Here is a 12726-nt window from a genome sequence, read left to right on the forward strand (position 1 = left end):
CGTAAATTAACAATTATAAAATGTAAAAACAAAAATAACTAAATAATTAAAAAAAATTAACAAAATAAAAAGTCATTCAAAATATTATCTATGAAATATATATTTACTAAAACTACAATAATATCTTAATGATACTAAACTAACACTAAAGTAAATACTGTCAAAATTTTCATTTAATATATAGTTTTGTGAGGGTGCCATGACATTTTCATAAAAAAAGAAAAGAAAATGCATTATAAAAAAAGCTATATCTAGGAAAAAACTATGAGTAAGATAATAATTATGAGGCAACTGAAGGGAGGAAAGAGGAAGAATGGGCTGTTACATTAGAAACAGGAGACGAGTGCATTCCCTGAAGCTAATGCAGTCATACCTCTGAAAGGCAGAAGGCTCGTCTCATCACATCTTCAGCTGATGAACAACATTCAGTCTGCGTGAACCATCAGAGGGATCTAAACATCTAACATGATATAGTATAATTCTTAGCATACTTAAAAATTATTCACCAATTATTGATATTATGCCAAAGCCACCGGGCTTAGAACCATTATAAAACAGGCAGCACAAAGAACAGTGTCAGAAACCGAAGACCCGATTAGATCATCCTTTATTTGATACGCATCAATGCATTTAACTTCTACTTGAACAGCAGCCAAAGAGAGAATGTCTTCCTGTAAATTCAGGATTGTTTTAGTTGCTCATACCATTATTCAATGGAAGGTCAGTGCAATATGTTTCATTTGGCAAAGAGAGAAACCTTTAGAAGACTTTGTTTCTTTATTCCAGTTCCATTTTGGACTCTGTCCCAGAACTGCAAGGTCATTTTTACTAAAAGCCTATTCAGCTTTTATCGATAAACAGTCACTTGTAAATGCATGATACATAACTTGGTTCAGTTACCATGGTGATTCACACAATAAAATCACTCCACACTTTCTAGAAAACTGATGAAATGAATTTGTGAAAAAGGAGGGACACAGTGACACACATGATGCACCACATTAGCCAACTGTGAGTAAGACACACATATAACAATGAATCGCTTGGTATTTAAACAAGATGATGGTGATTTATCAAAGACTTAGAAGCCCATTTCATGATAGTTTGCATATTGTCCCATCCCACAGATCATTTACAGTTAGTATGAAGGGAAAAGTCACTATGTGACATTTGTTCACTAATGAAAACATATATTTTGCTGGGGGGGGGTTTTCTTATTAAAGTAAATGTGGCAAAAAATCCCCAACAAACTCTGTATTTGGGAATTCTACAATGTTGCAACTGCTAATATCTTGGACTCAAGGACAGAAAAAGGAAGTTATTTTCTCTGGTTTAATGATGAAGCGCTGCCCTCTAGAGGTCAATCTGTACAAAAAAATACGAAACATGTAGGATCTTAAGGGAACATTTCCCCAAAAAAAACAACATCTGAAAAAAAACTTACCCTCACAAAGAATTTCATAAACAAAATATTAGAAAAAAATCATCACAAAATAAACTTACTTACCAATGGATCCTCTTCAGTGAATGGGTGCCGTCCAGAGGTTTAAAGAAAGAGTAGCCTACCTGGAAACCATACTTGAGTAAATGTACAGTACAGATGCGAAAATGACTCCATTACAAATCCATTACCAGTCACAAACGACTTGAGTAAAAGTCTAAGAGTATCTGATTTGAACAGTACTTAAAGGGATAGTTCACCTTCAGTTGCTGGTCCCCATTGACTTCCATAATATGAAAAAAAGAAGAAAAAAAAACACTATGCAAGTCAATGGGGACCGGTAACTGAAGGTGAGCTATCCAGTTTAGTATTTTACTCATACTGAATGTAGGCTAAAAGATGCATTATTCCTCAACATTGCGAAAAACAAGAAAAAGTTGATTTGTGTCAGGAGAGCAATCGCGTTTATTTCCTATAATCAAAATAAAACTGAACACCTAAAAATTCCAATAAATCAAAGTCAACACAACCACCTCTTAAATGTCTATAGACACTAAAGTCTCAGTGAAGCACAAGTGCTCAAAAAGGGAATAAGTAAACCGATATCATTCAAAAAGTTCTCTTCAGTATGACGGATAAATAAAATAATGTTAAGTAAAATTATAAAGTCAAAGTCTTAATGCACTAGATGTGCTGGTTTCCGCCTCATCGCTGACTGTAGTAATGTCCTCCTCTCTTATATAAAACACCAGTGACTCACAACTACCTGCTAATGCACTCTCATTCACATAAAGAAGCCAAGATATTGCACCTTTAGTGCCCTGTAGATGGGAATATTGCTTCTTTTGTAGCAAAAATAAACTGCTGCAGAAAAAGTTAGGTGCCATGCAAAATGTAATGACTAATTATTGAGTAATAAAGTGTACATATACGTATTCAAAAATGTAGTTAAGTAAAGAGTAAATGTTGCTAATACTGTACTGTTGATGCTTTAAAACTACAAAGTAGTCAAAAAGATACTCAAGTACAGTAACTAATTACATTTACTCAAATACTTTAGACCACTGGTGCCATCAGAATAATACAAAAAAATCATATAAAAAAAAAAAAAATAATTAAACAACACCACACCACACCAACAAACAACAAAAAATCCACCATCCATAAAAAATAATACTTTCTCCAGTGAAGAAGTCGTCTCATCTGAGTCAGGAGAGAAATATGCACAGATCAAGCACCGGCCAAAAATAGTCCTAAACAAATATTTTGGTGGATTTTGATGTGAGAGGACAACAGGAGATGGACTTCTACACTGGTGGAAGCATGATTATGGATTATGGACTGATATTTTGGACAGAAATGACCGCTTAAATTTATAATGCCTCAATTAAATTATTTCTTACATTTACAACACTTCTTGCTCCACAAGACATTAACTGATGGACTGGAGTCAAGTATTTGTGGACTATGGTGATGTTTTTATCAGCTGTTTAGACTCTCATTCTGACGGCACCCATTCACTACAGAGGATCCACTGGGGAGAAAGTGATGTAATGCTAAATTTCTCCAAATCTGTTCTGATGAAGAAACAAACTCATCTACATCTTGAATGGCCTGATGGTAAGTCAATTTTAAGCAAGTTTTCAAAGTTCTGCTATCGTCATCACCTTCAATAAACTATTATTTTTCAGTGGAATAAAAAATAGAATATCTTGAAGAATGTCGATGGAATAATTTTTCTTTTTTTCAATGTGGGTGAGTAAATAAATACAATTTTCATTTTTAGGTGAAGCGTTTTTATAATAGAGGATCTGTTGAATTAAAAAGTGCAAATCAGATTTAATAAAGATAAACTTTTATTATTCGTTTTGAAAAGATCTGTGTGAGACAAAATAGAAATCTCTTGTGGCTTTATGTAAATGGTTTACATTATACATTTACATTATGAAATTATTTACTCCACATTAATTCATCTCATTAAGACTGACAAGACTTCATGTAATACAAATACATTGTGACAAAGCCTATTATGTTAAAATACATCATATTACACATTTCGACAACACTGAACTTTTATCAATCAATACTAAATACCACCTGGACCTTAACGACATCATACAACACAGTATGTAATCAACTGTATGGAATAATTGCTAAATGTATTAAAAACAATCAATATTATTTGTCAATTTGGAATAAATTAAGAACATCTGTTCACATAAAGTGAAAATATTATTCCTTGCATAGATAGATATGATATTTTAAAACACAACACTATTTCAAACAAATAACTCACAATAATGGGCCTTTTCAACAATTTACACAAGCCATATACATCACAAAACAAAATCACAGTGGAAAAATCACACATATTTCTCTAAAATATATAATACTTTCAGTGCCTGCTGAGCTTATCCATCAATCTATAAAGTCCATCATATAGTATACCAAATCCTATTGAATATTACTTTATCTTCCTTCTGTAAGAGCTCTTAACTCTTTCTATCAGACAACAATTATTTTATTTATTTGTTTAATTAAGGCAATACTTGGGTTGCACCACTGAAATGAGGATGAAGTCAGAAACTCCAGGACTTAGACTACGACACTTTTGCATCACAAACAGCAAAATACAGAAACTTTTGACAGATGATTAATTTCCCATGATGCATGACGTATAAGCACAGTGCTGAGAGGTTATTTTGTGGTTGTTTTAAGGCTGTTTCAGGTCAGTATTTGAGTCAACAGTGTGTAAAAAACAGAGGCTAGAGGGCAGTGAAGACTGTTCCTGAGCTTGTGCATTTCACATACACTACATCAGGATCTGAACTGTGCAGACATACACTAGAGGTAGACCTACTGTATATAATATTTAAAAAAAATCTAAGAGTATAAATTCTTCAGTACATTTTAGTACAAAACATCTGAATTGATTCAGTGTTAGAAAAAAACTGAAATAAATATTGTGGATTTAAAATAACTGTTTTATATTGTAATATATTTAAAATATTTTTTATAATGACTTATACAGTCATTTATTCCTGTAATGTCAAATGTAAATTTTACTCCAGTCTTCAGTGTCACATGATCCTTCAGAAATCATTCTAATATGCTGATTTGGTGCTCAAGAAACATTTCTTAATATTTTTGTGAAAGCATATCTTACTGAACACAATCGTTTGAATGGCAGTGTTAAATATGGCATATATAGATATATATATGTTATATATAATGTATATTTTTGATATTGTGACTTGTTACCTTCTCTTTTAAAACATTTTTAGTAAACGTTTGGCTTTTTTTACTTTTCAGTTAAATAGTCCTGTGGTGTTACCATTTTATTTTTTTTAAATAAAGGTCATAAAACTCCATTATATTTATTCCAGAATTAGAAAAATGTTGAAGTTGACTTTAAGTTAAAGTACAGTACATTACAAACATATATCTGAGTGTCATAGTGACTTTTAAGAGAAAACATTACTTGAATGCTTTTCTGATTGCATTAGCTGCTAGTATTTCTCTACAAGTGGTCGTGAAAGCCTGCTGTTTTTCATAATATGCAGCCTCATTAATAAACGTGGGGTACACTGTGTTGGCACCTTCATAAAGGATTGTTCTCCCATCGAACGTTAGGAACACAGGGTCACCCCGGTTCAAAGGCTCCCAGTCACAGTCCTACACAGAAAGAGAAAGAGAGGGAATGAACAGGACCATACTGTGGAAAACAAGTGAAGCCTGGGAGTGAAAACAAGCACAGCAAACATCTGAGTCATAGAGGACACATTTTCTTACATGTGTTTCCCCCTCCCTGCATCCCTGTCATAAAGTGCAATGCTTTTATACGTCGCTTGAGGGTATGTGCTTTCCTTGCAAAAGAAACCCACTTCTCTATGCATTTACTAGATGGTCCATTTAGAATACCTGTAGATGAGGATGCACCATAGCTGTGATGTTGCCGTTGGTGTCTCTAGGGTAGTCCATTCTCTCCTGGACTCTGAATACATCTACTGTACATGGAGGAAACTCTACACCTATGACCAAAAAAAAAAAAAAAAAAAAAAAAAAAAGCACATGGAAAACTAGGTGAAAAAAAGGAAAGAAAAGGAAAAAATAAACATTTGACCTTGTCTGTTGTCAGCCAGAAATAAAAACTTCCTTAAATGTACACACCCTCAGGCCATCCAAGATGCACTGTAGATTAGTTTGTTTCTTTACCATAACAGATTTGGAGAAATGTAGCATTACATCACTTGCTGACCATTGGATCCTCTGTGGTGAATGGGTGCCGTCAGAATGAGAGTCCAAACAGCTGATAAAAACATCACGAGCAAGTGAAACAAACTCATCTACATCTTGGATGGCCTGAATACATTTTCAGCAAATTTTCATTTTTGGATAAATTATTCCTTTAAGTATTAATCAGTGGCAGTACACGTACTCTAGTTCAATCTAGAAACATGTTTGTTATGCTTAGGTCATGCTATATTTTTTCAGCTTTGGTTCCCTTAGCTGGGAGTGGGATCAAGCTGGCCTAAAAATGTTATAAAATCACAATATTTGTTTTACAGCCAAATAACACTCTTACAATGAAGACACATGTTGTAAGGGTGCTCCTCATGCTTCACTATAAACACTTTTCTTTATGTTTTGCTTGTTATGTTGATGTGGTCCAAACATGGCTCCACACTGGCAAACAGAAAGCACGTTTGAGTGCTCACAATGAGACATTCATCCACAACAATGTGGCCCCTCTACACAGCATGACACTACAAAACCCAGCAAGCTACTAATGACATGGAAACCTACCAACTAGCAAACAAGCATTCAAGTCACAAAACGGCAAAACCAGAAGAGAAACCAGCCACCCTTGCCCAGCTCAACATGTTCCTGCTTAATGTGAGGCATGGAGAAATGTGTATTCATGTCAGGCTGAAAGTACACGTGACTACCTTGTTCAAATGTCTCCACAGTCGAGGGGAAAAAAAAGAGGAAGATAAACTTGAAGAAGAAGTCTATACTTCAAACTGGCTGAAATGCCAAGGTTGGACAGTTCATATTTAAATCAGTGCTCGCTGACTCAATGACCTGAGAGCAGAACCGTTTGTCTTGAAATGCCACACACTTTCCAAGCACAGAACAGATGGCCACGGGGGAGAAGAAAATTATGTAAACATGAAGCATCTATAAACGATATTAGAATCACATTGTTCAAATGCGTTATTGAAAATAATACAAAATGTGAATTGTGTGACATAAGAAGAACATTATAGATCCATTGTTACTGCACGTTTAACACTGGTTTGTATAAGAAAAGAATCCTATTGTATAGGAAGTAATCTGATGCTGAAGACTGGAGTAGTGGCTGCTGAAAATCCATCTTTACAGGAATAATATTCACAGGAATAAATTATATATATTTTTTTTACATTTATGAAATTTAAGTTATTTCTAAAAGGTAAATGTCAAAATAGTGACATATAAACTGAAGGCTGAATTGTGAGGTATTATCTTGTGAGATTTAAAAAGTCAGAATTGTGGGATAAATACTAGAACGTATCTTGCAGTTATAGTTATAGTTATATATATATATATATATATATATATATATATATATATATATATATATATATATATATATATATATATAGATATATATATATATATATATATTATATATATAATATATATATGTATATATATATATATCTATATATATGTATATACACAGCTATAAAACACAACATTATATATAATATATAAAAACTCATCTAATTGTGTGACACAGCTGAAAAACACAACATTATAGTCCCATACTGTCACTGTCCATACTATCATGATAACTATTGGTTTATATTAGAAAAGAATCCTATTGTATAGTAAATATAGAAACTAATCCTATTGTGGCTACTCAGGTTGCCCTTGAAATCCCTTTATAACAACACATTCCAGGTTCAGTGCAGTAAGCATGCTGATCTCTCCTTAACCTTCATTGACCTCACCACTATTGAAGAGCTCGATGAAGTCCAGCGCATGCTTCAGTATGGTCCTCATGGACTCGAATACATTGCTCCTCAAAACACCCTGTGGCTGAGGGCCCACCTCAAGACCTGCAACACAAACACATCTATATAAGTCACTAGTACTTGACTGGTGGGTCATAACCCAACAAAGTATCACAGGTCTAATCTGATCACAGACAGCAGTGAAAAAACATGTTAAATGAGGTGCAGCTGGTACTGTGTTGGGTTTCCACTATAACATTAACTCATGGAAAAAGGAGTCTCATCAAATGGTAGAGAATGAGCTCTAGATGTCTACAGAATTATTTGCAGAGGCCCTGGATGCTTTCATTATAACTAGACTTTTCATATTATCCTTGCTTATTCCACTTCTTAGCTGCTGGTTGACTTTCAGGGGTAATATTAAACTTGATTTAGAATCAGGTTTGACCTGCTGAGTATCCCAGGACTTTGTACTCACCAACAGGGTGTTTGGCCACAGAGCGTGTGGTTGAATACTTCAGCTGTGGGTGTTCGTTTAAGAGTACTGAACAGGTGTGGGGAGCCATAGCTTTCTGTAAGTGGGAAGAGCACAGGTGTCTGTGTAAAGATGTTTGATTTGTTTATTTTAAGACATTAAGCAAAATCTTGGTATTGGAATGTTTTGGTAAAGAATTTAATGTTCACTATACACCTGCAAACAAATTATTTGTGCACTACCATTCAAATATTTAAGGTCAGTAAGATTTTTTATTTTGTATGTTTTTGAAAGAGGTCTCTTATGCTCACCAAAGCTGTTTTTGTTTGATTAAAAAAATACAGTAAATACAGTAACATTGTGACATATTACGTTTTAAAATAACTGTTTCTTTTTTATTTATTTTTCTGTGATGGCAAAGCTGAATATTCTGTAGCCATTACACCAGTTTTCAGTGACACATGATGCTTCAGAAATCATTCTAGCCTGCTGATTTGGTGTTTAAAAAAGATTTCTCATTACTAACAATTCTTATTATGTTGAACACAGTTATACAGAAACAATGACATTTTCCAAGATTTTTTTGATGAATGAAAGAAAAAAGAACAGCATTTATTTGAAATAAATGATTCTAATATGTTGATTAATATGCTTAGTTATTATTCTTCTTTGATTCTTTGCATAGACAGTTCAAAGCAATAGCATTTATTTAAAATATAAATCATTTGTAATATTATAAATGTCTTAACAGTCACATTTGATCAATTTAATGGGTCCTTGCTGAATAAAAGTATTACTTTCTTTCATAAATAAATAAATACATAAGCAAATAAGTAAGTAAGTATCTTACCCCAAAGTTTTGAATAGTAGTGTAGATGAAGAGGGTAAATAAAAAAATACAAGATGATTTTAATATTATTATACAGTATAATTGGTACTAACTGCTTACTTTAATATAATGCACCATCTGAAGGTTGAAGAGGTCTGTTGAGCTTTCCAGGATGAGGGTGGAGCCCATGTTTGAGGTGGTGTTGTGAAGGTCAAAGATGACATCATATGCATCCGAGCTTCCTTTGGGTCCGAACATCCGATTTATTTCCTTAGCCCTCTGGACTTCATATAGCAGCCCTTCAACATCTGGAGCACTGTGGATAGAAAAATCCTTCTCAATATTACCAATGCAATAATTAAAAACAAGACAAAACTAAAAGATCAATCAATAAAACATTTTTTTCAATACATAATGCAAACGGAAAAATACTTTTTGAAGTATATTTAAGTAGATTTAATCCGACAAATGGTGACTTTAATAGTAAAATATAAGAAACCTAGAAATTTAATTCTATAGAAAACTTTGCTCTAATGGAAAACAGCATGCATGCTAGTGTGTAAAAAAAACTTTTGAATAGCAGTTAGGTTCAAGTGTACCATTAACTTTTTTTAACAGAGCAGTGAACAACAAAAAGATCAGCTATTACATAAATAATAAACTTATTTACTAATATATATAGATATATATATATATATATATATATATATATATATATATATATATATATAATAGAAACCTTAAGTATTCTTTAAGTTTTATTTACTGCTGTAATTGCTGAGTTAGAGGAAATGTTCCAGCAATATTCATATTTCACAACATTGCCAAAATTATGCTCTTTTGTCACCATTAGGAATGAAATAAGTTTCAGACAGAGATGCATATAACAAGCACACAAAGCAGGGGGAACTGAAAAATAATGCTCAGAGAATTTCATCCAGATTTTCAGCTGGTTCAAAAAAAAAAAAAAATGCATAAAAACAATGACCAGTTAACCTTGAGCATCTGTTGTGATGTGTACATTTTGCAACCCCTCCCAGTACATTATTATGTACGCAGTGTTTCCTGGTTGACTGTACATCAATGACCATGGTCAGTTGTATTTCTAATACCACCAAGACATGCCAGTCTCAATTAGCAATCCTCATACTGTATTTAAATTGTCTAATAAATGAAAATAAATAAATTAAATAGGTTTTCTGATTGCATTGTTTTGCTGTGTTTTATGTCATTCTAATACAAAGCATCAACGCCCCCGCATTTAAGCACAGAGCAAATTCTGTTAATTTTGATCTCAGTGTGTAAAATGTAGGTATGCTCTGCTCATGGTACATTTGGTACACTGTACATATTTCCCCCATACGCTTTCAACTTCATGATTCTACTTAAAAGTTAAGAAAATGCATTTTCTCTAGGATTGGGTTTGCACATTGGTTTCAAATGTCTAGTTCATATGTGTTTTAACTTCAAATACTTGCTGTAAATTATGTCTACCATACTAAAATTCCAGTCTTCATATTTTTGTAGGTTGGGCATGTTATTGCAAAAGGTAAAAACTGTTGGAATAACCCATTGTTTGTAGACTTCTGCAGTAACCCATTGTTTGTAGACTTCTGCAGACCCAAGACTTTCAAAACAACTCCTGTTGGAATAACCCATTGTTTGTAGACTTCTGCAGACCCAAGACTTTCAAAACTACTGTAGTAATAACCACTAACTGGAGTAATAAAAAAAATCCAGTCTTGCTATAATTTAATTTCATTGTAATTTGTCACATTTCTAAAACTAAAATAAAATAATAATAAAAAAAAAACACTTTTTTTAAGTAAAGGTCTTTAAAAAGTCAGTTTTACAACCGTAATCCAGGAAATGAACAATGGTTTCGTGTTGTCTAGGATGCAATATTGCAGGCTCTTCATGACCCAAATCACGTTTCACTCACGTTTCTCGACAGTCGTGACATGAGCGGCTCGGATCAGCTGACCGCTCGCTCCAGTGATGTTGTGTCATGTAAGGGAGCTGTTTACAAACGATGCGTTCTTGCCTTCAAACTCAGCTAGACTGAGCCCAACGCAATAACAGAACGCAGCGTTCAAACACAGCGCGGGACGCAAAACACAGAGACGTCGATCTGACGTACTGTATGCATGACAACAATAAACAACACACAACACACACGGAACGCGACAATAAACCTCCAACACACGAGAGCGAAAAAGTTTCGCCACAGTTTCGAGTCCATTGTTTGACTGTGCTCTGTTTCATGAAGGCGAGTATAAACAACCGAGCCGGACTCGTCCAGAAAACAAAGACGTTTATTTACCTGAGGTTCTCGGGCGTAAAGGCTCTGTTCAGATCCGTGTCGATGTACCTGCTACATTTCTCCACTGCTCTAGGGTTGCTTATGAAAGGCTTGATCAGCAGTCCGTTTCTCTCTATTTCGGCTGAATTCTGGATCCACATATTTACCAGCGTTATGCCAGACATCTCATTTCCATGTGTGCCTCCAAAAATAGCCACTCGTTTGGCTTCGTGTAAACAAGAAACGTTAGTTCGCGAACTCATAGCGAGAGCGACACGGACGCGCGGTTTACGAAAGACGAGAGCGCAAAGTTTCCACACAGCCGTCGTTTCCTCCAGTCGCCGGTGCGATGTGACTGCTGTTATATAATGGTTATTTGAAGGCTAAGCCCAGGGCATTACCGCGTTTGTGTGTGTCATCTGCGTTAAACGCGCATGGGTCGGGTTTCACATTCGCGCTGTGGCTTATCGTCGGTCAAAATGTCACAGGAGATTACACGCGGAAAATAAATATTAAACGCGAGCAGGTGGCCTCTGCACCTATTCAAACTAAACAGTGCGTCAACTGAAGAAAAGAAAAAAAAACAGGTTTAAAACAAGTCTAGCCTATATTATAGTGTATTTCACTTTTGATTATTTCTCAATCTACCCTGTTGCAAAATCAAAGTAGGTTAATGGGATAGTAGCCTAATTCAGTATAAAGACATTTCGATTAAAAATGACTTGAAAGACGAGTACTGCTGTGGTAGGCCGCAAGTATCTGTGGTGTTGAAATTCCTAACAGCACGATTGTGAGTGTGGGCTAGCTTTTACACATCTGTTCAACAAATGAAACAATACAAAACAAACAGAACTTCAACCTTTGCACACCATGAGCGACACACATTCCTTCAAGAACTCTTCAGGAATTGGTTTAGTGAATGATTCATTGACTGGCATAATGAGGAAACCTGCAGAAAGAATCACTGAACAATTCCCATCACTAATGCATAGACGTGGATTATTTCTAATATGAAGACTGGAAGTGCTGCTTTTATTGAATACTATTAATATAAGGATTAAAGTGACAGTTACCCCAACATTAAAGCTGTCATCATTTAGCTACTCAATCTCATGTTGTTCCAAAAGATTTCCATTTTATGGAGACAATACAATAAAATACCGAGACATTTCTCAAATTATCTCTTCAATTCCACAGAAGTTATAAAGTTGTACAGGTTTGGATTGACTTGAGGGTGAATAAATGACAGAACTTGTATTTTGGGGCAACTAGCAACATCTGTCAATATTCAGCAAAATGAATTCAAAATCATGAAACTATTCACACAAAAAATATATAATCACTCAAATTGTTAAGATTTAGCTCTTGATAAAGAGAAAGAAAAAGAAACAAAATGGATTAGATCAGTAAAGATGTGTTTATCACACGGGAAACCCGTTACATTTTATTTCTCTGAAGCAGAGTAAGCATAAAGTGTGTATAATGGAAAAGTACAAAATTTGACACAATTATACAGACCAAACACATTGCTTCTGTAAAAAAAAATAATAAAAAGGATACAGTGCTCTAGATTGGAGTGTATAATTTAGCTATATAGCCTAATGATTGAAAAAACTGAATGAAAATGTTTTTATTATTAAAAATAAATCCATTGTCACTAGAACGTTGATCTAAACA

General features: G+C 34.2%; 1 protein-coding gene across 2 annotated transcripts; it reads right to left on the reverse strand.

Moving 5' to 3' along the window:
* Positions 1 to 3279: 3279 nt before the first annotated feature.
* On the reverse strand, positions 3280 to 11655 carry LOC109107517 (aspartoacylase). Of its 2 annotated transcripts, none has more exons than XM_042756846.1 (6): positions 11071 to 11655; positions 8868 to 9063; positions 7922 to 8015; positions 7441 to 7548; positions 5363 to 5472; positions 3280 to 5116 (listed from the first exon to the last, which is right to left on the reverse strand). In XM_042756846.1, exons 1-6 carry the CDS (start codon positions 11310 to 11312, stop codon positions 4919 to 4921), a joined length of 948 nt encoding a protein of 315 aa, XP_042612780.1. In that variant the 5' UTR covers positions 11313 to 11655; the 3' UTR covers positions 3280 to 4918. The 2 variants fall into 2 exon arrangements, with proteins under 2 accessions (XP_042612780.1, XP_042612782.1); XM_042756848.1 differs by lacking the exon at positions 11071 to 11655 and adding an exon at positions 10690 to 11016.
* Positions 11656 to 12726: the final 1071 nt, after the last annotated feature.

The sequence above is a fragment of the Cyprinus carpio genome, chromosome A5 (assembly GCF_018340385.1).
Source record: "Cyprinus carpio isolate SPL01 chromosome A5, ASM1834038v1, whole genome shotgun sequence".
Lineage (NCBI taxonomy): Eukaryota > Metazoa > Chordata > Actinopteri > Cypriniformes > Cyprinidae > Cyprinus > Cyprinus carpio.